The 27136-nt window shown below is 39.9% G+C and overlaps 1 protein-coding gene across 3 annotated transcripts in view; it reads right to left on the reverse strand.

Annotated features, from left to right (window-relative positions):
* Positions 1–27136, reverse strand: part of DCP1A (decapping mRNA 1A) — a 46615-nt gene that overhangs the window by 14295 nt on the left and 5184 nt on the right. For 2 of the 3 annotated variants that reach the window (XM_075183224.1, XM_075183222.1), the window contains exons 3-6: positions 26567–26694; positions 12703–12769; positions 4437–4563; positions 200–307 (exon numbers count right to left, since the gene is read on the reverse strand). In XM_075183224.1, the coding sequence (XP_075039325.1) occupies positions 200–307; positions 4437–4563; positions 12703–12769; positions 26567–26694 (430 nt within the window). Of the gene's footprint in view, positions 1–199; positions 308–4436; positions 4564–12702; positions 12770–26388; positions 26503–26566; positions 26695–27136 lie in introns of those variants that run through there. The other variant, XM_075183225.1, reaches the window with a different exon arrangement.

Raw genomic sequence — 27136 nt, forward strand, 5'->3', positions numbered from 1 at the left:
AAAGTATACGTCATCTGTACTAAACACACCATGCCTTACAATAAAATGTAGACAAACTTAAGATGAACAACGGTCTCATTTTGGTGCACACGGCTACAGATTGTGGTGATGGAATAATATGTAGGTGACAAGGCAGCTGAAACTACTCAGACTTCTATGTATGTGGAAGTAGAGTCAGGAAACACAGCAAAGCAAATACCTTATCTTGAGGAGCAGAAGAAGAGTTACGCTCCGTTGTCTCAGAACTTTCCGTCTTCACGAGATGCGAGTTCTTCATAGCGCTGGGGGCGGAGTCATTTCCTTGTCCCTAAACAAACCAAGTACGACAGGTGATACACACTAGTGAATGCTCGCCAGGGATACAAGACACAGAGAGATAGATAGAGATTTTATATATATATATATATATATATATATATATATATATATATATATATATATATATATATATATATATATATATATATATATTATTATTTACTTAAACAGAGTATTTATGTACTTAAATATATTATATATTATTTACTTAAACAGAGTTGGCAATGCCAGTACTGATTGAGCAATACCACCACTGTCTACAACCAAGCACAAACTATTTCAGCTATGGAACTGAATACGCACACAAAGCAGGGCCATCTTAACAACATTATGGGCCCCCGGGCAAAGCAGTGCACCAGGGCCCCTAGATATAGATATATAGATGTATACAGATACAGATATAGATATAGATATATAGAGATAGAGATAGATAGATGTACTTGCTCAGTGACCCTTGTAAGTTTTTTTGCAGGTTTTTTTCTTTTGCAGGATTATTTATTCTCATTAAGAGCCGTGCCTATGGGGCCCCCTTGCCCGTGGGGCCCCCGGGCAGCTGCCCATCGTGCCCAATGGAAAAGATGGCCCTGACACAAAGAAAATGTACACCTCAATGAACTCTGAAAGCCATGACCACTAATCACTGCCCCTGAAACTGTTCTAGTAAACATCACTCTATTCAGTGTCTGCATATACTTTAAAAAGGCAATTAAACCACTACAATTCTAATTAAACATATAATTTTGCTTGGTTCCATGCAGTGTACTTCAGCTGACTTACATGAAGTATTGTGTGTATTTAAACAATTAACCACGTATTTTCATGTTATGTTTCCTGGTTATGCGACTTGAAAACATTGTTTGAAAATAAAAATAAAAGTAAATGGTAGCATTAGAAATGTGTTTATTATCGGTCACTTGACAGGCAGATATTTCACTACTAAGCGAACCCCAAAGGACTGTGGCTGCCGTACAGTCAGCAGACTGAGAAGACAGTATTAAGATGGGAACACTAAGACACATCAACTCCTACATACTTTTATCCAGGTCTCAAAATCACATCCCTCTCTCATGTAGACAGTATTCAGCAAGCACTTTGAGGATTAAACTGTATTTAGAAGTCCAGATTAAGTCACTTGGGCCCTTAATAAATCTCTAGGTGCCTTTGTGGACATGCCAGACTGACATCGGGGCCAATCTTGCGTGGGCGGCTCATTAGGATTATTTTATGATCCATCTGGAACACAGCAGCTAAATAAGGAAGTTCCAATTGCAGGCCTATGGTTTAATTATTACAGCCAGCATGCAAGGATGTTACTGTAATGAGAGCTGGGCAAGATATTGTCTGGACTCGGGACACAGTAAAATCACAGAAGCTCTAAGGCAATACATTTCCTGTAAACTGCACAGGGGACAAGCACGAGCAGCAAGCCCATTTCTATTAGACTAGGCCTCCGGTCTGTATATCCTATTACCGTGCTAGAGACTCGTTTTGGGTTTAGTGGACCTGTAATATGCATGTAGCCAGGGTCGGATTAACCCGAGGTCTAACTGGGCTACAGCCCAGGGGCCTCGGGCATCCAGGGGGCCCTTGACAGAGTTCAGCAGAGGTATTGATCGGGACGGGGGCGAGGGCGCCCCCGGCCCGATCAATGCTGAGCTCTGTCCCTGCAGTCCTCCTTCTCCGGTGCTCTGTAATCTCCTTACTGAGGAGATCTCGCGAGAGTGTCACGAGATCTCCTCAGTAAGGAGCTTACAGCGCGCCGCGGAAGGAGGACTGCAGGGACAGGAGAGGAGAAGGTAAGCGCTTGGAGGGGAGGGAGGGGGGGGGGGGCGGTCGGCTAACAGGGGGACCAGGCTGCTAATGGGGGGGGGGGGGCCTTACGGGGGAATGGGGGCCCCATTAGCCCAGGGGCCTCCATTCCGTTAATCCGGCCCTGTATGTAGCTCATGTAGTCAAAGGACTACTACTAACATTCACAAACAAACACAAGTGCCCCTCCACACAGGAGCTATGCGCTTACATTTTAGACACGCTCTACAAACACAAAAACAATTAATTTAAAAAACTGCAGCTTTACAGTTATCATGGTTTTTCATGCTTCAGGACAGTAAAAATACAAATGAAAATATCAATATCATTCCAAAACAAATCCCTGTCATATCCTGAAAGACAATCCACTATTATATCAGAATGGAAGATATTTGAGAAAAAGTTGAGACCGTTTTTTTTGCAATCCAGACTTCCTGTAAGTAATCCAATTACTAGTTCAATAATACTTCCGCCACCTTTGGCAGAAAAGGGACAGAAGCAGAACAATGTCTGCAGCTGCATCACAAGTGTCAAATCAATGTGAAAGCTCTCAAATTTGTCAGGGTAGGACAATATTATAATTATATAAATGTCATTAGGAGCTCTTTTATGGAAGGTGACTTGTATTTTAGGCTTAGTGGCCCCTTGACAACCTGTCCCTATATCCTCACAAGTTACTTCCATCACTCCTGTACATTCCCCCTACAAATGTCTCTTGAAGTGAAATCATGTATTTAGGATTTTACCCTGCTTTACCCCCCCCCCCCTACAGAAAATGTATATTTGTGTGCCAGTCAAGCACTTCATTCCTGTAAATACATTGCTGCCTTCTCCCATCATGCCTTGCTATTGGCTCCAACTCTGATTCACACAACAAAAACGTCTCTGCTCACTCCAAAACGCACACCGTCAACTGAGACCGATAAAAGGCAAACTCTCCACATTCAACCTTGTCATTTACCATTTTACTCTGCTAATAAAATCAAATGGATTTCATAAAAAGGTGGTGTGCAATATGGATATTGCCTTTCTGGACTGCAATGAGAGTTGTTGATTATTTATATTTAACATACGAATGTGTTTTCCTGGCAGTGGATAGTGTGTGCGCACTGTGCTAGATGGTAAAACATTATATCCTGGGCACACGATAATTTGTGAAAGCAATAGGCACACTGTAAAAACGTGCATGTCTAGCAACAGAGGACCCCTGGGGAAGAGGTGACCAGAAACGTGCTCCAGATACATGTGGCCATTAACCCAACTAGCTGTGTGAATGCGCTGGTGCGCGGCAGCCTGCACTCCCCCGTGTGCACGTGTCACACACACCTCCTTCTGTGCCTCTCCCCAACATCTGTGGCACAACAAGCAATGACAGGGAAACTATGGCAGGTGATTAGGTGGGGTGGTTGTATGATTTAGCAGCTTTGGGGGAAGAGTGTCAAGGACGTGAACATTGGCATTTATTTGCTGTCTCTATAAAATAACGCAGCAGGGCTAGCCGGCAGCAATACTCAATCACATCAATAGTTCATTGGGCAGCACGGTGGCTTAGTGGTTAGCACTTCTGCCTCACAGCACTGAGGTCATGAGTTTGATTCCAGACCATGGTCTTAATTAGCTGTGTGTAGTTTGTATGTTTTCATTGTGTTTGTGTAGTTTTTCTCCAGGTGCTCTGGTTTCCTCCCACACTACAAAAACATACTAGTAGGTTAATTGGCTGCTATCAAATTGACCCTAGTCCCTTTCTCTCTGTCTGTCTGTGTGTTAGGGAATTTAGACTATAAACTCCAATGGGGCAGGGACTGATGTGAGCGAGTCCTCTGTACAGCTCTGCGGAATTGGTGGCGCTATATAAATAAGTATGACAATGTATTCCTCCTATTTGCTGACTAAGGCGTGGCTAATCGCATTGGATTAAGTGAAAAGTATGTCCTCCTAGAACATAATCTTCACTTGATCCACCCCATTTTACTAACTTTACCTTAATTAACAGGTGAAGTTTTTCATCCAGTGGGTGACACTACAGAATTTTACACTTGCTATTTGAGTAGTTTACTTCGAAGCCTTTTGCTTTTTAACAATTTTTAGGTTTCACTGGTGGATCTTACGTAATATATGTTATTTGTGTTTGAATATTTTTAGAAACCTCCCATTTCATTTTGCTGGATTGGGGAATTCCTGATGTTCTGCACAGTAACATTTGTATTACTAATCCTTCTGCCTGGACAGTAATGACAGGGGTTGTGTGCCTAAGTGGAGTAAACGGTAATTACGAGAGTAATATAACCACAGTCGATGGGTGTACTGACCTTTTCATACTCATTCTTGGCTTTACTCAGCATCTCCAGGATGTCTATAGGTCGGGTGAGGCAGCCATTCATGATAATGGGACTCTGTTTACGGTTTTTCATCCGTTCAGATTCCTGCTGCACCACTCTGAAAACATGAAGTCACAAGTGGTCATTAGTATATCTTGTCCGTAGAGGACCGCGTCATACATGCCAAAGAACCATGACAGTACGTGGCTAGTATAAGAAATATCTCTGTGTCTAGGTAGGCTGTCAAGTACAACGCTTCTCTAGCTTTAGTCTGCTTTATGATTTACAATACAAAAGAACACAATTTTTTAAACAAATAACACAAAACAGACTGAATTCATTGTTCTCTGTTACAGTCTCTTGATACAAAAGATCACCTTGAAAGTTTTCAGAGAAGTATATTCAGCATTATCCAATGATGACTGAACACTCAACTAAAACATTATCTGAACAGTCCCTTACATTAGCCATTGTTCTGACATTATTCAGTACATAAAACAATTCTTCAACTTCAACTAAATATAAATGAAGAGGTTCAACAGAGACTATCCCTGCCTGACCCTTCCAACTGCTTCTGCTTCACCAGCTAAACCCTTTCAGGCCAAAATGTAGCTATGACGAATTCACTGCAAAACTCATATTCATATCCTTCCTGTAATCCTCTTTAATAAAAACCCTATTAATCAACAAAATAAGCTTTGCATGTGCAGAGCGGCGGCCGAGCTGGTCTGTCATGTCTAAAGTCTTGTACAGTACAGCTGACGGCAACGCCACATCCAAACGATTCTCAGACGCGTCAATCACTCCAGTCACCATTTCTGCAGGTCCCAAAACTGTCCGCTACGGTTGCGTATTCCTCTCCAGATGGAGTGTGTGACATTCTATATGAATAATGTGGGACTGTGTGTCAGGTTGGTGAAAGCATGGGGCGGAAAATAAACACAGCATTCCCAAAGCATTGAATAAAATATCAGTAATTCATTGACTTCAGAGCATAAGACTAACTAATCCACTTCCTACATATATACTACATGGTCACAAACCTGGTCGCGTGGATCAGCAATCCAGGTTTGCAAGGTCACCTTATTTTAAAATGAGCATTTTTTACAGATTGTGCCATAAAGTAATTTAAGATGAGAGATTTAAGATTTACACGGTATATTTATTTCTCCAGCTAAGGGAAGGAAACGTCACCATAAGCACAGTGCACGTAGAGAACGCAGAAGTCTTTACACAGGGTATTTATGTGCAGAGATTAGCATTGTGCAGTCTCTGAACATAGCGTGTTCAGTAAATGACCAGGGACGAGTGGGAGAAACTTCATACTTCTATCTGGACGACCCCTTTAAGTGCTTCAGAACGGAAGTTTGTGCAAAAATATTTTAATACCATTTTGACCCGTTTGTTTATAGGTCAAGGTACATTGCCAAGGGATTCTATTTTATATCAAGCCTTGTTGAAACTGTGCTATAGGCTGCCATTCTGTATCCCGAACACAGAGGCTGCCTTTTTATGGCCAAGTCATCCCATGGAAATTTAATACAACCAAGTTACATGCCAACAAGATTTTAAGCTGTTCGGTGACACATAGACGTATACATCCTTAATGCACAGCAACGGACTGCAGTATAAACAATTTATCTTCTCTACTCCCCACAGATTCACAGTAAGACATAAAAATGAGTAAGATGTGGCTAGTTTACCCTGTGCCAAGTGGAGGCCCTTTTACACAATGAGCCAACGACGTCTGACACCTAGACAATGGCGAGGTTCTGTTTTCTGTCAGATATGGAGAAACTTCAGACAGGATAGTGTGCCAGGGTTCTTGCCATATAAAGCCTAGGACAGGCCTGTAATACCTATAGTGACATAATTCCTTATGTATTATATCCCACTGCATGCAGTATTTTGTCTTCCCTATTCACCCACTTGCTCACCCCTTCCCTGACAGCTAGCGCAAGCAGTTTCCAATGCAAAAAAATAACGTTTTTAAAAAGGGTCAATACACCTAGAATGAAAGAGGATTTATTATCTACGAGAACAGGACTGTAACCTGCTTAGTTATGCCTATGCTGCACATAGCTATGTCACTGTGCGGGTTATGAGCAAACTCAGGGGTTTGGGTGCACTACCCCCCCTTCACCTACTCTCCACCTTTTTGGATCTTACTGGACAAGCCAGACCAGCAATGACCGGAACACACAACCCCCTCTTGCAAGGCCATGCCACCACGCAATTGTATTTGGAGAGAATGATCACATTTCAAAAAGACTGTCAGGAGAGCTGTGAAGAAGAAAAGGGATTATAGGGAAAAAGAAGAGAAACAATGGCATCTCTACTGAAGGTTTGTGATGATCTGCATGAACAGCTCCCTAAAACTAAAAGACGTCAAATCAGGCATTTATTAGCTTCCCCACCGTTGAGAAATCTGGGGATAGGACCTCCCCTGGCCAGATACTACTCCCCGTTAACCAAAGGTAGTAGTAGATCCAGCATTACCCTCTGGTATAATACCTTACTGGGTCTTGGTACTACATCTAAATCTAAACCTCAGACCCAATGGGAATCAGACCTCCAGTTAGAATTGTCAGAAGAAGACTGGGAACATATTTTTACCAACTCTTTTAAAATGTCTAAGTGCCTTAACCATACAGAGATGCTGGTAAAATTATTAAATAGAACGTACGCCACCCCAGACAAACTACATAAAATCTGGCCTTCCATATCTCCACTATGTTGGCGCAACTGTTCTGAACGTGGAAATATTTTTCATATATTCTGGGCATGCCCTGTGGTAAGGCCTCTATGGAAAAAGTCTTTGAATTGATAAGCTCAGTCCTGGGTCACTTGATCCTCCCCACGCCAGAATTGGCTTTATTGCAATACTACCCCCCTACTCTTCCTCGTTGGGACAGATATCTGACAGGTCAAGTATTGATAGCAACCAGAGCAGCTATTGCTCAGGCGTGGAGGCAACCTTTCCCTCCACCCCTGACCAAAGTGATCTCTAAAATCAACTTCAATTTTGAAATGGAAACCTTAGGTGTCCCATACTCTACATCAACATCGTCCCCGCTGATTAAATGGAGAGCTTGGCACAACTATGTTACTGATGGGGAGGGAGCCCCATCACGTTCCCTGCCCTCGTCCTCTAATGACGTTGATGAATGATCTTTTATTTGTTGGTATGTAATATATTGGTTAAGTCTATTGTATATGACAAATAGTCACAAACTTGTGGTTTTGATTCTGTATGCTTTCGGGAGCATTGTGTTCCATCCCCTTTATGTACCCTTCCCCCTTTTTTTTTTCTTCTGTACCCCTTTTGAAAAACTTTAAAAATCAATAAAAAATTTATTCGTTAAAAAAAAACTAAAAGACGTATAGGAGCATATTCAATTGTCCGGTTCCCGCGGCGTGTTAAATTACTGTTACTACGGTAATAGTTAGCTGTATTTCAGCTCGCAGCTCAGGGAGCCGCGAGCTGAAATCCAGCGAGAAAACTACCGTAATAACGGTTTTTCAGCATATTACCGTAATAACGTGGACCGCGAGATTTTCTGCGTTTCCGCCGACAATTGAATATGCCCCATAGGGTCAGAGTCCCTTTAAAGAAGCATTAATAAGATTCCAAAATATTTATGAAAAAAAAAGAGTCAGCCGTCTACCAGAACTAAATATATTTGAGATGAGGCTTTCTTTTCACAATTTGTGACACTGGTGATGGACACTGCATGAAGCCTTCCAATGCAGGAGGTAAATAACAATCATACACAAGTATAACTAGTACTCTTTATCTACCGCTATAGATCGCCAACATATCTGCAACGTCGTATAATAGGTACAAGAACTTTTGCATAAACATTTGTGAATGTTGGGAGATGCATTTTCTCTGATCAAGTTTTACAATGTTTGACAGCGAGTCTGTGTCCTCCAGAGCTGGAAACTGATTTATGATGAAACCCACCACTTGGCAGAGTCAGGGCATTCATAGAACCCTGATCTGCCAGCAACGCCAGGTTTATATGTGGAAGACAAACAACTTGTAAGAAGCTTGAGCAAAACAGTGACCAAATCTAATATACAAACAATTAGGTTTATTCCCAAATTACAGAAACTATTGACATCAATTGATCTTGGAGGCCACAGACTTCCCCATGCATAACATATTATTATTCATTTTTATTTATAGGGCGCCACAAGGTGTCCGTGGCGCCGTACAGGGACAAACATATAATACATGTTATGTATTTCAGGAAAGTATATAGAGATATATCCAGAACTGAGAACCATTGAAGCTACAAAAAGCACTTATGAAAGTAACCTGTTTTGTACCAGTCTTGTATATAACATTAATATGTACTAATGCACCTCTTACTGTAAATGATAAGGCCAGAAGAAGTACCAGGAGCTCTATGCTCATTTACAAGATGTGGTCATAGGTCAGTGTTGAATAACCTGTGACACTCCAGGTGTTTGAGAAACTACAAGTCCCAGCATGCTTTGCCAATATACAGCAGCTTATTGCTGGTAGGGTATGCTGGGGCTTGTAGTTTCACAACACCTGGAGTGTCACAGGTTAAGTCAACACTGTCATAGGTCATATATATGATGTGTTAGAGAGCACGCACACGACAAGCACAGCGAGAGACGGACTCTCTCCAGCACTCTCATCCACCAGCACATAATGTACTGGTACATGGGATCTGCTGTGGCACCAACCAGTCTGCCATTTGCACTCTAATATACATTATACATATGCACAAACACACATTTTGAACAAAGAACGCAGGAGAAGTTGCATTCTACGCTTCAACACAACAATATTGTTAATTTTACCTCAGCACAACAAAATGTCATCCATACACAGCACATAGAACACTGCCATACAGTGGTCAAATTATGCTGATAAAATAATGTTCGTCAGGCACTACGGTACACTTATTTCAGTTAAAAATATATATATACACACACACACACACACACAACGTATAATTTAATATAATATATTGCCTTAAACATGCATATCTCTAACTTTAAAAAGGTAACCATTACATTTAAAACAGACAAAAAAGAAGAAAAAAAAAACAAACCTATAATTTTCTATGACTTACTGAAACCATTCACAAGCAAATCAGGGAATCCTGAATGAATCATAAATTCAGGACATTGAGTTGTGCTGGCAAACTGCACTTCCTGGGGAGCTGGCAGATAATAAACAAGATCCTGTTTTGAAAAGTACAAGTGTAAGACACCTTCATAGGGAACAGACACCAGGCAAGTTCCTGTATGTGTCATTTCATCACCAAAATATGAAATTGAAAAGGTGCAAGAAGGTGCAGTCCTATTAAAATCAGACTTTAATAACATTTTAAAAAAAAAAAGTCTCTAATTATTTTATTTTTTTAAATAAAAAAAATATCACAAGAGTGACCAAATGTAGGCCCTACAATCTGTGCAAGATTTTTGCTCCGATACAACCAGGGGAGGTTTGAAATTGTGGCCGGGAACACACATCTTCCCAATTTATATCTCCGTAAAGTCTGGCACTGCTCAATGCGCAAAAAAAGCCCTTTGGTTTTAGATTTCATTTTTTCCCCTCTGAAGCTGGCAGCAGAAGAGACTATTGTGCCACGCAGCCCACGCACCAAGCATAGACATAAATATGGGTATATTGGAGAAGATCCAGCCAGTCAGTTCCACTTACACTCCAGTTATTGTGGTAGGAACATGGACCACAAACACCGTCTGATCGTTTACCAACACGCCAGACACAGATTACATCAGTCGCTACAGATAAACACTCTCGTTTTGGGGCCATTGCCTTAAGCTAGGTACACACTACACAGTTTTCGTCCAATAATTGGCTCAAACAGCAGACACACGACCGCTCGTTCAAAAGTCGGGTCAGTGTGTGCAGTGACACGATGGTCGAATGTCTGCCCAAATGGACGATTGTCGCCTCATTTGGTTGGTCGTACCGTTTAATATTTTCGTTCCAATCTCGTTTCCGCCGTGTAGTGTGTATAAACTTCCGGCCGATCCACAACAGTGAGTACGAAATTACAGTCATTGCTCACAACATGGCTGTAAAAAGTCGCTAAAGGGACGTCCGCTCTTCCCTTTATCGTCCTAAACAAGGCTAGTGTGTATGCAGTCCATGGACCGAGCGATCGGAACATCGATCGCATGTAAAATCGCTCGGCATAAAAAGTTGGTCGAAATTTCTGTAGTGTGTACCAAGCTTTATTGTTACTTTCAACATCATTTGTGTCGCCAACAGAAGTTCCTTTGCATTTATTTTTTTTTGCAAAATTCATCAGAAAACTTCTACTCGCTTAGTAATAGCATTACCCCTAGATATTAAAGGGGCCATCCACACAAAGAATCTGCAAATCTGTTCAGTCTCTCAAAAGAAAGGGAGAATTAAAACGGTGTGGGAGAGAGACTGGAAGAAGTGGGAACGTTTGCAGCTCTCGATTTTCCAGTATTGCCCACCTGCCACTTTAATGGGCAGAGCAGCAGGACTTCCAGAAAAATACATTTAGGTCTCAGCAAAATAAAAGATAAATACATGACCTAGTCTTCAGGTTTGAATTTGTGATGTTTGAAAGCATCTATTGTTGTCTGCTCAAGTTTATTACTGGTCACAAAAACGAAAAATAGGAAATCAAGATCTTGTACTAACTTTTTCCACAAAAGGTTTACAAAAAGGATCCTGGCACCTTATCCAGCATGGTGTTCCATATTGTGGGATCTTATCCATAGTATAGTAACTTTTTCTTTTTTGGGGGGGGGACCCAAATGTGACCCCAAAAATGGCGATTGCCAATAGAATGCTTTGCTTTCCCATCAACCTATTCAACACAGCTGCAAAAAAGCAACTAGTTTTGCCATAGACTCCGTTAGAGAACTCAAGGTGACCTTTTAACATTAAAATGATCTACAGACATTTACTAAAACAACCAAACATGATGCCCAAGAGCTTCATAAAAACTACTTTAACAAATGTCTTCTGTGTGAAATATATTTGATAATTTAGAGTTTTACAATGAATCGGCTTCTGGACATAGATCAGTTTATTGGAGAAACAGATTTGTATCTGCTTTGCCATGTGCTTAATATAAATTATATATTCAATGAGTAGAAATTATTCATCCAGTAGATTATTCATCATTTCCACTTCAGCAAATGGGGTAAAGGAAAGTTAATTGGAGGGAACTGCAGGAGAGAGACGGAAATCTGTTGTGTATCATCGATCATGTAAAAGTGAGCAGGGCCCTTTCTACACAATGCATTTACCGGAGAGCAGAGAGCACCCTTCCAGATGATCAAAGCCTAGCAGAATGAGGAACACATTAGCACAACTAATTGAACTTCCTTATTGGGAGTACGAGCATCTGGTGAGGTATACAGTGACTGCCCCATGTAAGACACTGGTATAGCTATACAGATCACCTCATATCAAATAGCTTCATTGTTAAAGGGACCATCCAGCTACATTTTTCACCATCTGAGATGATCATCCTCTTGGATAGTAGATTGAAAGACAACGTACTGTAAGAAAGTCTCCCACTAACTTACAGAAATCCTTGTTTTTGTTCTAAAAATCCTTATATATAAAATTTAATCTTTCTGAAAACCAACAAAGTTTAATGTTTCGATCATATCCAGTGTCCCTTCTCTCCTCTCAACTGAGCAGGTCAAGTGCTACAAGTCTTTCCTGATAATTTTAGAAGCCCATACAGTTTTTACCCTTGTCCAAATAGTTCCTCTGTAAGTCTTTATGGAGATGGGGGGCTGAGGGACTATTGAGAAACTACTTCATGTCGCGTTTTGCGGTTTTGTTTAAATCTAAAAACAAAATTAATTAAAAACCACCATTGTAGAAACTCACAGATGATGGCTTTCCTCATACTATATGTCGTAGTTCATGATTATTATGTATAAAAACATATCCTTGTTCTTATTTATTGATATGTACATGTTTGACATTCTTCAATAAAGAAATTTGAAATAATAATAATAATAATAATAAATAATAATAATAATAATAATAATAATAAAAAATAAATTAAAAAAAAGCCAGTGTTTATGAGCCCTTATAAGAAGCCCAGAAGGCTGCTTGTTTTATTTCTGCATTAATCTTCCAATAAAGGGATTGCACAGTAACACTGTTTAGGATCTATTAACAAGTTGCACAACAGACCACCTTGTCTCACAGCTCAAACATGAAAGATGCAACAATCATACTCACTGGGTCATCAGCTTTGCAATCCTCTGGCAGTCGTTCTCATCATAAAACCAGATACTGTAAATGGACACTGAAAGAGATAGACACACATAAAAACAAAGATAAGCACCACTATCATCTGTAATGTGTGTCTTCTCCGGTCACACAAGACAATCAGAAACCACCCACAGGCTGCGCAATCTCAAATTCCAAAACACATGATAAACCCTCAAAGCTGTTATTTTTGGTTCCACTTTAGAAAGTTTAAAAAAAAAACAAAAACAAAAAAACAACCCAACAACTCTGCAACTGACATTCAATATCCCAACCTGATTGAACAAAGGACATACAAAGCACGGTTCAGAACACCAAAAGATTGATAACTGTAGAAAATAAATGGATCACTGAGCTACACCCAACCAAGGGATTATATGAAACTGTAGACCTTAAAACTCCTAATGTGGATCTGAAACACACATTAAGCAACCACTTCTAGCCAAAACACACAACACAATACTTCCATATAATACAGTGCTCATTCCTTGAGCGTATCACTAAATTCCAGAAAAATATGCAAATATTAGAGTTATGCTGCACTCATCAAAAAGATGATCAAATATATTCGATCAACGCTGTAAACAGGGCTGGCAATTAAAACTGCTATAAAAAGGGAAAAGAAGACATGACAGATACTCAAAGCTTCCACCTTTTTCCAGGGAGAGGGTGGTAGCATAAGGTATATTTTGTAGTTAGTCTACTTACCTTATCAAGGTATGTGTAATCTGGTGCCAAGTCTCAAATATAGATCCATACCTGGTGACTGATGAGACTAATGACTCCTATTTCAGACCTATTTCTTGAAATGTCATTAAATATACAAGTAAACTTTTCTGCCCTTAATGTGGAGCCATCACACACACACACAGAACAGTGATGTACGAATACTTATGAGAATTTAGCCTACAAACTCACTAGGAACCAGAAGTTCATGAATGTCAGAGATTGTCTCAGTGATATCAATGATCTCGAGCAATCTGATGGCTGAACCAGTGCAGTCTCACACAATGGATTGCTTGTAGGCAACAGGTCTACATAAACTCATTACACAAAAAATAGTTTTATAGAGACTGTTTTACATGTTTCCCCATTTGATTATTGAAAGCTTGCCAGCCGAGATGGACAGACCTAAAAAAGTGGGATTAAAAAAACCCAACACCACCTACAGAATGGTGGCGGTTCCTCGAATTTCAAAGTTCCAGTGCCAATAGTAAGTGTGCCGAGACGCTGAAATGTAAGGTCAGCGGGCCAACATGGCAGAATGACACAGTGGGCCGACATTACATTTCTCTTCTTCACTCAATCCACCGAGGGATAAGCCCTCCCACTTCCCAAATTACACTCCTCCCCCCAAATTCAGCTTTCAGCCACAACAAATTATAGCTGTGGATAGTTTCAGGGAATGAGAAAATAGTTTTCTGCAGCACTTACTATTACAGTCAGTCCCCCTACCCCCTCTGCCTGCTCTTCTCTAGGCCAAAGAGCTATCATCATGGCTTGTAGCCATTTGTGTTCCTCTCCTTCACTAACAGAGATCAGAGTAGTACAGGAACAGCGTTACCAGCCAATGATGATGGCGGCTGTGAGAGGGATTTGGCAATAGCAGCAGAGGAAATGACTGCCCACACAGAGAAAGTGGGAGAGGTCAGCTCAGTGGGTAACTATTTGGCATCAGGTACGGCTGTGCACATTAGTCACCAGGTATGGCTCTATATATTAAACTTGGCACCAGATTATACATACCTTGATAAGGCAAGTAGACTTACTACAAAGTATACCTTATGACTACCACCCTCTCCCTCACACATCCTTAATATAAAACACCTTAGAGAGTACTTGGTAAAAATATACCATAAACATACTTTGTAAAAATAAATGGTTTCAGCAACAAGGATCCTTCTTTGTGCCAACATGTAGATTCAGTTTTCATGACTGTAAAAGATATCAGACTATGTTGGTGAAATATAAAAGTGATTAGCACTTCTGCCCCACAGCACTGGGGTTATGAGTTCGATTCCCGACCATGGCCTTATCTGTGTGGAGATTGTATGTTCGCATGGGTTTCGTCCCACGCTCCAAAAACATACTAGTAGGTTAGTTGGCTGCTATTAAATTGACCTTAGTCTCTGTCTGTATGTTAGGGAATTTAAACTGTAAGCTCTATTGGGGGGAGGGACTGATGTGAGAGTTCTCTGTACAGCGCTGCGGAATCAGTGGCGCTATATAAATAGCTGCTGCTGATGATGATATAAACAATACAGATAAGAAGGTTTCCACTGAAGACTAAGAGAGAACTTACTCAACATTTTTAAATAATGCTACAGCCAGTACTATAAACAGGCACATAGTATCTTACAGTAGATCTCTAACAGTTCTGCGCAGAATTTGTCTGCGCTACACCCTTTATTGCTGTACTGCAATTGGCTGTACCCACTGACACCTGCAACATGGAGAGTTTCTAAAAGACATTTTATCTGGAAGTCAGGTCTACAAGCAGTTAGCCACCTAGCAATAAATTAATAAGAAGGCAGTGTCTGATGTTAATAACCATCAGTAATATTTCATTCTTGAGTCTTACTTGATACCTGTACAGAATCACAGTTCAAACGTTGCCAATGAAGTTAAGTTGTAAAATATGAGCAAGAGCAGTCCTTCAACTGTTATCCCTCAAAGGAAATCATTTATTATTATTTCTAAACAAACATCTTGCGTTACAAATCGCTTGGTATCAGGATGTTCCCCAGTTGTCAGTTAATAGTACTGGCTGAAACACAATGTCTAGCTCCACAACTTGGTTCACCACTTCACTGAGCAAACACCAATCCAAAGAAAGCCTTTGGAAGCTTTGATCAAACATATTTGATTACACTAATCAGTGGTTCATTTAACGAGAGGTAAATGGACAAGTAGTTCTCTGTGGAGTACTGTAATCCTGAGCTCAGTCCGAGTTGGGCCGTTATAGAGTGACAGGGAAATCTAGTAAGAATGTCAGCGGAATGTATTGGACTTGGCAAGAGGAGGACATGTGAATGGAGCTACGGCGTGGGGAAGCGTATCCAGCCGCAACATGTGGCAAATAACAAGTTTACAAATTTACACGCATTCACGAACATACACATTTGTAATTAGTACACATTAATTTTAATTGCAACACAGTTATTTATGTCGAAAAGTAGCAATATTTATGTTTAATATTATAAGTTATATACATGTTAGTGAAATCAAAGGTTCAGGTTGCAGGAAATATGTCATATTTAGTACAATTTTAATCCCCTATTCATCAGCAGTTGTCCGGTTCATTCCCCTAAGAGATTGCACATTGCATACTCTAGTTAGCGATGTTAGGGAATAAATGTTTAAAATGATACTGCCTGTAAAATGCTAATAGACTAGTTGAAACTGGATTCTTGGCGGGAAAATCGGAGTGCATCCCCTGGAGAGCTGACCCCCACCTTTGGATATTTTGGTTTGAACTGGCCAATAACCTGCATTACACTGGACCTTCTTGAAGCCTGGACCAATAGAAGCAAGCCACATCATCTGCATTGTTTTACTGTATACACTGACTGTATATAAGCAGGGGCTCTGGACCTGGTGGACAGTCTACTTGACCACAGCCTTCAGACCTGAAAGACTGTACACTGGATGCAGAGCGCCTGCGATAAATAACGGCTGTACTTATTTTATTCTGATTTATTATTCTGCTACTTTTGGCTATTAAATCACTTTGTGCTTTGGAACCACATATCGGCAATAGTTATTGGATAGCATCTAGACGTGCATAACAGGAGATGCATTGTCTAGTACAGACCTGGTCAACCTGTGGCTCTCCAGGTGTTGTGAAACTACAAGTCCCAGCATACTTTGCCAGCTATCGTCTAGTTATCTGCTGGCAGTGTATGCTGGGGCTTGTAGCTTACAAAATACCCAGAGACTCACAGGTTGGCCAGGCCTGGTCTAGTGTCTTAATGGAATACCTAATCACCATAATTCCCTGAATGTTATAACAAGGGTACCACTCAAAAGATCAAATGACTTACTATTTATACTATCAGTATACAATATAAGAAATAATATGAGAATCCATTTACAATTACTCTATTTCTGCATTAAATGGTGATCATCCAAGTTCTAATGATAAAGATAATGTATCCCAACTACAATCGTACATAGCCATTGTGCGTTTTCATTGGTTTTATAAAAGTAGTTTTTTTGTGGGAGGGGGGCTGAATACATTACACTGTAAAAACTTTTGTCCAGTATTCCAGGTCTGTGAGGTCTCTGTATCACCACTATTACAGTGTGCATTTAAAGACACAAATATGGAGGTTTGCGCAATATCATACTTCACCAGCAATAAGGGCAGCAGATGAGAGGAGATGCGGGGGGGGGGGGGGGGGGTGGTTGCTTGTGAATGAAAATGCTAGATGTCTCTAGAAGAGGCAATGTTTATCACATTGCAGCAGAAGTAGGAAATGTGCGATTCTTCAGCTGTTGTGGGACTACAAGTGCCACCAGACACTTCCAGCTAAAATGCATTCCATAGATGCACGATATATGGGACGCATTGTGTGACAATAGGAAAAACTTTTTGCTCTCCAGAAGACACATCTCCCTCTTTTGCTTGTGTGCACAATAACTGTATAAATCTCCTGGAAGGAGTCCCCCAGCACACACTGTGTGCGACACCGCCAGAAGAGAGTCTTAGAAACCTGTTTGCTGAAGAAACAAAGATAAAGGACTCAGAGTGATCGCTGCTGGCATCGATTATCTCGCTGCCCATTAAGCTGACTAGCTGAGCCCAGAATTACAGCCCCAATTGGCATTTGTCTGCCAACATCAAAGGACTCCTTCTGTGCTGCTGGCAAGGAGTCACATGGAAATTCCAGCAGAGGCTTGTAATGTCACAGATTGTGCATTGTGCCTCATATGGTAGATAGCTGTGTGTGTGTGTTATTGCTGCACAATCTATACAATCCTCTCCTGCTACTTATCTGGAATCACACACGTGCGAACGGAGCAATTGCAAAACTTTAACAAACTGCCAGAGCTGCCATGATGCTGCACTGTCTGTATACCCCTGGGTATATCATTATAAATGCTATTTTTGCAAAGGTAATTCAATGCCAAATTCTAAACACTGATTGAAAGAGTAAAGTACTTTAACATGGATGACACTGTGCTTGGTTCAAATTTAAAATCAATGAAACATTTTAAATATCCCTATGGAGCCAATAGGAGCTCAGATTTGTAGATATATGCGTTACAGTAGATTCTGACTATAGGCTGCAATTATTGGGACAGCGATTGCCGACTTGAATGCAAAATATAAGTTTGGATTTGTCAGAAGAAAAGAGAACTTAACAGTTAAAGGAATGCAAAACGGATTAAGTGTATAGTACAGTGATGAGCAACAGGCGGCCCTCCAAGCTCATTTCAGATTTATTTGTTTATAGCTTGTAACACTTGTTTAAAATACCTGCTGTTATATTACAGATAACCAACGGTTAATCACACTAATTCACTACTATATCTCAGGAGCACAACTGCATCGATTTTGTACCTTTTCTCTTTTTAAATACTTTGCTAGCATCTAAGAATCAGGGACAATATGTATTCATGAATGAACAATAAAGATTAGATATTTTATATTCTTAATGCATCTCAGTGTGCCCGCGTAACATACTTCTGTGTTCGTTATTATTGATAGATGTCTCTTTCTCTGATTGAATGTATTGTTATTACAGAGATTAAGTGTAATGTGCAGCCTTGCTGAAGGTTAGAGGGCTGCTCCATGAAGGGTCTTACAGATCAGACGTTGTGTCACCACCAAAAAAAAGTTGTGAACCACTTCATTAGGACCAAGCCCATCCCAAAAAATGAAATCACTTCTGATCTTTGTTTCCAAGCTCTGCAACATGAAGTCACAGAATTTGCTTTGATAAAATTAGAGTACCCATTTAATTTGTGGTTTCTGCAGACCGTAAACAGGAGTGTTGTGCCGAGATCTCGTCAGTGAGGCAAAAACTGCATCGCTCACCAATGACAGTGGGAGAGGGGGAGAAAAGGTAGATATCACTTAGGAGTAACCTTCGCTGTAACTGTAGTGTTCAGATGGCCATAGATGTAAACTGTAATATCTGATTGAAAACTATCAAATTGTAAGAAAACAATAGACGTGTAGATGACAATAGATTACACACAATCAGAAGTAGATGTCAGATTGGCACTGAATTGGAGTTCCACAAAATGTGTCATTAACCATCCAACAAAACTCTAACGGTGTTATAATATATGAAGCAACTAGTCAAATTTGTTTTAACTTTTAAAAATAAAAATCTGATAGAAAAATTTTTCAATTACGGCAAACCTAAGTCGTATAGAAAGACAGTTGTTAGTTCTAATCTAAAATAGGACTATAATCTTTACTTCCCAACAACAGCTATGTCCAAAAACTTATTGGAATCAGATACATTTTCATCTATGGTCAGTGGCCAGAGAACACCCTTGTTTTACTTTATACAATTACGGTTTAAATAAAATTAAATGGATTCTCGATCTTCAGTAGGCCTAGGAGATCTCCATGTTATGGCATATCTCGGTTGTGCCTTGTCTGATGTGAAAACGCACTTAGAGGATTTAACCACACGTTCAGACAGACGTAGTACATTACTTTTAATCTGGAGCAAAAGGAGAAAAAATATAAAAGTAAAATTTAGTGCTGCCACCCCCTTTATATAATTATTTCATATAGGTGTAAACCTACACAGCCATCTGGCCAATTGGAGCTCACACTTACACTATTAAAATAGAAATTAATGTTTATAATACATATATCTTTAAGTTACTGAAAGTTATTTAAAATGTAAGTATTCTTGTAAAAAGAAAACCTAACTGGGACGTGAGCGATGACATTCGTATAAGATGGCAAAACAACTAAAATCTACAATTTTTTCACTTTCACCTCTTTCTGATTTCCCAGTGCGGAGCAGCAAATCCCCATGTTCTATCTCTCCTGTGCAGCTGCCAAAATACATCTCCCTGGCTGCACACTATGAGATAGAGGGACGAGTCACAGGAGAAACTGGTAACAGGAGAGATCTGAAAATTCATGTTAGGGAATGGTGTTATCATCCCCATTATGGTTACATACATACATATTATAAATAAATAATATATATATATATATATATATATATATATATATATATATATATATATATGTATTGCCAGATGATTTTACACTGCCCCAACATGCACAATATATGCTTCTTGTATGGATAAAAACAGCATGGTGGCTAATGTTGACATCATAGAGGAAACCACATTGCACAGAGCTTTTTGGATATTATTGGGGTTCGAGCACCAGTACAGCCATCTAGTTTGGCACAAGGTGTGCATTGGATCCACATATTTGGGTCAGATTGGATACGGTCAGCAATAAATCTGTTTTCAGGGTATTTTTGTTACCTTACACCACACTATGGTCTAAAATAGTAGGGCGTCTCAGAGTATGCGCCATTTTGGTGGCCGAAAAGTTGCATGAAGTGTTCAGCCTGCGCCGTCACTCCGCTTGAGCTGCATTATGTTCCATTTGTTCAACTTAAAAAAAAAGCCATCATAGCGAATGCTGAGGGGCAACATGGGCTGAACGTCCAAAAATAGACGGTTCCCAATAGAATGTCTGCAAGATGCCCAGATTGCCAGAAATGCATTACAAATTTTTGGGCTCTGAATTCCATGCTGTGCACATGTGGTCTTGCCCTCTACACTGGTTTACGTGCGGAGAAAATAAATAAAGGACAAGCTGTTATAATCAGTTTTGATCACTTTCTTTTAAAGTTTTTTTTTTTTTCTTTTTTTTTTTTTTTTTTTTTTTTTTTTTTTACACATTTTTAATTTCTGAAGATGAAGGCACAACTACCACAGATAAATGTCAGACTTCTGACTGTACTACAAAGAAGACACCAGGACTGACAACATTGTGGCTTCTTATAAGTAATTACTTCTGATATCCCAACACTATATGGAAGAGGTCATTCCTGAAGCTGTAAGACATACAGATGACGGTTTGTGACATCATGAGCCTATTCTTCCACAAATGTACCCATATGAACCTGTGATGGGGTCACTTAGGGGGTGCAATGTTCGCACCGTCTGACAGTAGGAGCCACTCCTAGATAATGTTAGGAGAACTCCACTGCGTCCACAGGCAAACACAAGCTGTGCAGGACGAGATAAATAAACTGACTGACCCTATATTTTATTTTCCCCTTTGTATTTGCCTAAATGTATAAATATTCTTGTTACAGGACTATACCAAGTTCTAGCATACTGCTGGTAAAATGTTTTTTTCCCAGCATAAGGGCTTATAAGGAATTTTAAAATGTCCACATAGGTGAAGGAGATTGTGCCTCAGCTTATACTTTGTCTTCTCAACCTTCCAGGCAGATGTTCTATAGTCAGCGTATTTCTACCAGGGTACAGTTCTCCCTTTTCAGCCAAAAACCCATATAGTCCAGGGGGAGATGTTAGTGCTGAGAAAGAATCTGGTGGTTAGTGAGGGTGTCCTACAGTGCTAGCAGGCAGGACAGTGCCCTCCTCCCACCACGTGGGTGCGCGTCTATGTATGCGCTACTCAGACAGGCAGAAAAATGTGCTGCAGTGGCAGAATTCTTTAGTTTGGTAATTGAAAAGCACTTTGCTATGATCCAACCTAACTTTCTTTAATCCCCAAGGAAATAAAATAGCTCTACAAACCTGTATCTTAATACGTCCCAATCATAATCCCCATATTCTGGGAAACAGGAATACATGAGAAAACATATGTTGGATGGCTGGATGCTGCACACCATACCAGAGGCTTAGAAGGAACATGGTACGACAGCTGAAGGTGGCCAATTCTCAACTCTGACTTAGTGTATTGGACTGTACATGACATTCTGCAACTTCTACTAAATAAACTATCATCTTGCTGTGCTCTTCAGTCGTATCATCAGGCAGAGTTTATTGCCATTACACAACACAGCTTTCTGCACTGAATGTGATCGCAGCTGGGGGGGATGATGAGAAAATAAATAGATTGTGCAAAAGATTCATAATAGACCAGTGTTTATTAACCAGGGTGCTGCTGACAGGTCCCAGGGGTGCTGATGGTGGACATTTTTCACAGACCGACAGCAGGGCCGTAACTAGGGCTGTGCGACAGGGGAGACCGCCCAGGGCGCAACGCTGAAGGGGGGCGCAATTTAGGAATATTTTAGGTTCATTTGGTTAAAATTGAGGGCTAGGGGGGCGGCATTTGTCTTTCTCGCCCCAGGCTCTAGAATTCTAAGTTAAGGCTCTGACTGACAGTGACATTAGTCAACAGGCAGAGGACGCATGGGCACGGCACCCCTGTCGTTCTCACCCTGCTAGAGTTCTGCCCTCCCCATTCAGATGAACCGTGCCGAGGAGCCATTCTTGCAGACAGCAATAGTAACAGCAGCAGCAAACAGTTGAGTTTGACCTCAACAGGGATAAGTTTGTGTACAAGAGAAAACATGATGACTGTTCTAAGAGGTCCTAATGGAAAACAGACTGGGGGTGTCACAGAATAAGGTATTTGGCTTGAGGGGCGCCATCACTAAAAAAAGGTTGGAAACCACAGAAATAGATGGATATACATGGGACACACCAAGTCAATATATTAATTCTGATACTACGACAAATGCTGTGACCTTAATGTAAAGGATGACCATAGCTCACAAAGCTGGGGGAAGAACATGGCAGACTATTGGAGAAAAGAAAGCGTGTAACTGGAATCTGTGCTAGCAATGATTATATTCTGCTCTCAGTCAAATACCACAATAATCAACAACCAGAAACTCCAAGTTTACACACAAACAGAAATAGAGCCTCCTCATTTACGTGTTAGATATTCGGATCCCAGTTTGCCTTAAGCTCAGCTGCCATAGAAACAGTGTATAAAACACACTTTTTCGCATTCAGAGAAGAGACTTTGTGCTTCCCGACTGACATCGCCTTCAGCATCTATACCGCAGATAACAGTAAGGAGCTACGCAGACCCATTGTGTAAACATCTCCACCCAGAGATCAAACAATTCCTTATAGTCCTGAAGTCTTGATATTTGTAGCGAAAAAACCACGAGGGAAATTAAATTATTGAAGTGCACATTTACATGCGACGTCCCTCATAGTCTATGAATGAACTGAATAGAGGCTTCTGGTGCCGTAACCACAACATTCAGATGAACAATACATATCACTAATATCTATTAGAGAGCTTTACAATTCTTTAATCAGAAAATAGTTTCCTTCCCATACTGCTGCTCTATATTACAGTATGTTGATACCTCTGTACAGGTTTTATTAAGTGCTAAACTGCCTTATGGAGATCAAAACAGAAAAACAGATAGAGAGAATACGTAGCAATACAGTGACAAAGTTAGCAGAGATATTTTTACTATATATATATATATATATATATATATATATATATATATATATATATATATATATATATATATATATATATATATATATATATATATATAGATAGATGTTTTTTTCACATTGGCTCCATAGATTGTAAGCTTGCGAGCAGGGTTCTCTTACCTCTCTGTCTTTTATGTATTACCCAGTATTGTTTTATTAATATTTGTTCCCAATTGTAAAGCGTTATGGAATTTGCTGGCGCTATATAAATAAATGTTGATGATGAATTATGTCCCTTAATCAAACAGAAACATGATTAGTTTTTTTATTTGGTAACACACACAAAGTTGGTGAATAAAGGATCATTGTGATCCACCCTAAACGGTGGGATGACCCGTATTTTGAGTTCTGATCTGTAGGCGAAGAATCACTGAGAAATACATGAAGGCATATAACACATCTGGCAATGGCTTTCTGTAAATAAATGAGAAGCTGAAGAAGGAAATTGTAGATTATACACCCTTATAATTTCAGTGTACAGGTAGTGGTCAAATAGAAATAAATAAAAAAAAAAAGTAAATGGAAACGCAAACATAAAAATCACATTCTAGGGCACTGGACCACCACCTGTGGGCTGAATGCCTCCTCACATGGAATATAACAATGACTGGTACTGTGCAGGAGGGATGCAGCATCATTATTCCACAGTGTATTAACAGAAGTCTGGTTGGTGGTGGGGCTGGAAAACACTGTCTCAGGCTACATTTCAGAATATCCCAGAAATGCTACACCATAGGGACAACATCAGTATGATTATCATTAAACCTCTGGCAACATGGGCTCTGTAGACATCCCTTTCTTCAGGCAAAAAAATAAATAAAAAAAAACTGCAATGTGGGGGTGTAGATGATCACTTCGTATCATTAAACAGAGATAAGTAATGTCCATGCATTCAAAATAGAATGAGTGCACCCAAACCAGGCCAGGAAAATGAGTCCCACATTACTGAACCACTAAAACCCTTCACCGTTGGAAAACAGTAATCAGGAAAGGTCTTTAGGTTGGTACCACACAGAGTGCTCAGTTTCTCAAGAACATGACTATAGCCCTTCCCTCTAGCACTGCTCAGTCCATTGCCTGTACTCTCACCAACACTGAACCCCCCAAACATGAAATGCCAGATGTGATAATCTGCTTATAACCCCACTAGGATACCCCACTCTGTGGAGTTCTCATCGGCCCGTTTTATGATTAAGCTGGCTGCTCATGTCACAGGCTGCAGTTGCTCACCTGTTCTGTCTTGGACTTTGAGTTAAGGCACAGGTATCGCAATCCTGGAGGACGCGTTTCCCCCACTGTTGCACTTTGCTAATGAGGTTTCCCCTTCAGAGGACCATGCGGATATCACATTACACATCATTTCTCACTTTAACAAGCGCTATCTTGGATACCAAAGCTTCTACCAAGTATGTCCCAACAACGACACCTATTTCAAACTCACTGAGGTGCCCTCTTGCAATCCAGCAAGACATAATTATAGTTAACCAGGGTAGTCCAGCAGTTTTGTACATGAAAATGAACACATTCTAATGGTTGTTTGAATAACTAATGCATAAGCCACACCTATGTGGAAACCTTTGCCCTCTATATTCATAGTGTTACATGTTTACCCATGCGCTACGTCTCGTTTTGTTCACTACCAATGTACCAGTTAATTTCTGTATGGAATATGTGTACATTTAATTCTTCTATCTCTCACCATACTACAGATAGGGATCCTGGTATAAATACTATGACAATAAAAAAAAAAGTTAATAGCAGCATTGCCATAGTAACGGAGTTACCATGATCATTAATCAAAAGCAACATGTTAACGTTCTGAGAGACTCAAGCCATCTACAATCACAAACAAAAAAAAACTAATCTAAAAATGGAAATTTCAACAAAGCAATCCTTTGTTTCAAAAGCAATGACATTCTGTTTTGCTAAAGGGTTTTTAAATGTAAATTAGCTCACATAAATGTTAAATATCGCAAACAATACCAATAGCCGTGCTGGCATGCTCCTTGGGGCATTATGATGTTTTAACATCGTACTGATTCTGTTTGTCAGCTTGTTAGTATCCATAAGTCTCATCTCTGCAGAGTCTGAGACAATACTAGTATATTAGTACCCTGTGGGACAAGGCTACTACTGTAAGAGACTAACAAGAACTGTGAGGAGCTCTGCTATTAATTTTTACAAAGAGGAGAAGGCCATTGACATTGTAAGTAATTTTAAGTTTTATATTCTAGGCAAATTACAGAAAAACCCTTTCTACCTTATGTGTCGAGCATACCAGATAAAAGATCATACACCTATGATATGTGTAAACAGAGTGCAGACAGGTAATCAATTACTTCCCTCAATGTATTGGTAAAAAAAATAAAAAATAAAGTAACAAACACACTAACAGGCATTTAGCAAAGCAACAAATAAGGATTTATTTTCATAGTAGTGATCATCAAGACAAACTGGGTATGCAGTACTGCCCACATAAATCACTATAGTTATATAACAGCAGCACCAAAGCAGATTGTTTTTCAATACAGTATACTATATACACCCACTTACACAGCCAATAAAACATACAATGTAAAAAAATACTTGTAGAATTCCTTCTAGTAGAGAAACAGAGGCCCCAAAACATCATTTATTTATATAGCACTACTAATTCAGCAGCACTGTACAGAGAACACACTGACATCAGTCCCTGCACCATTGGAGTTTACAATTTAAATTCCTTAACAGACAGACAGACTAGGGTCAATTTGATAGCAGCCAATTAACCTACCAGTATGTTTTTGGAGCGTGGGAGGAAACCAGAGCACCCGGAGGAAGCCGCCGCAAACACAGCTAGAACATACAAATGCACAGATAAGGCCATGGTCAGGAATCAAATTCATGACCCCAGTGCTGTGAGGTAGACGTGCTAACCACTAAGCCACCGTGCTGCCCTAAAACATGAAATTCTATTTAATTCTTTATCACGCAGAACAACATACACCAAGAACCCAAGTAAGTTATTAGACGATAAGGGGGAACATCTAATAGGATCTGTTACCTGTCGTGTTTAAAAAGGAACCAGTGTAACGAGCCATTGCATGTACTACGTGACCCTATATGGGGACATATTTTCCTGAAGTATGTGGCTACAAGACAAATCAGAAGACATACCTGCGAAATGTGGTTGTACACGGGCTGCAATAGTTTGTTGTGAGTGAATACTCACATACATTATTCCAGCACAGAGGGAATATATCTCACCATCACCATAGTCACAACTGAATGTGTAGAGATTTGAGTGGGGATTAGGTGGTGCAGACACATTTATTTTATAGCCAGTAAAACTCACGGCTTGCGTTCCGGTACAGCAGGAAAGGCTCGTGAAGCTGAAACTCTAGATCTTTGTTGATGGGTTCCACTAAATTGTGCATATTAAGCCGGTTCATTATTGTAAAGCCATGCTGGGGAGATGCTGATCTAAAAAACATGGGGGAAACATTTTAAAAATTAATGCAATTTTAAATTCCTTTGAAACAAAGTGATGAAATGTAAATACGAGACTAGTCATTATTTCTCAAACAGCAGTCAGCAAATCATAATCTCTAAATGACATGCTTGAGTTAATACCAAAACGTCATTGAAAGGGTCACTGAGCCTCAAATACAAATAATGTAGATATAATGCGATATACAACTAAAATAGCTTTAATTATGATAACCTCCTATAACCGTGTGTATTTATGTTATAGGTACAATAATGACTTAAGCATTGCAAACAATTATATACCATGCTAATCTGCTGGCACACATTTTATTTTACACTGCTAAAAGGATGAACTTGCCGCCTCCGGTTCCTCAGCAAATGGCAGAATAGGTTTATGCATGCATTATATAATGAATCAATGTTGACATTTAACATG

Source organism: Mixophyes fleayi, chromosome 8 (genome assembly GCF_038048845.1).
Source record: "Mixophyes fleayi isolate aMixFle1 chromosome 8, aMixFle1.hap1, whole genome shotgun sequence".
In the NCBI taxonomy this organism is placed as follows: Eukaryota; Metazoa; Chordata; class Amphibia; order Anura; family Limnodynastidae; genus Mixophyes; species Mixophyes fleayi.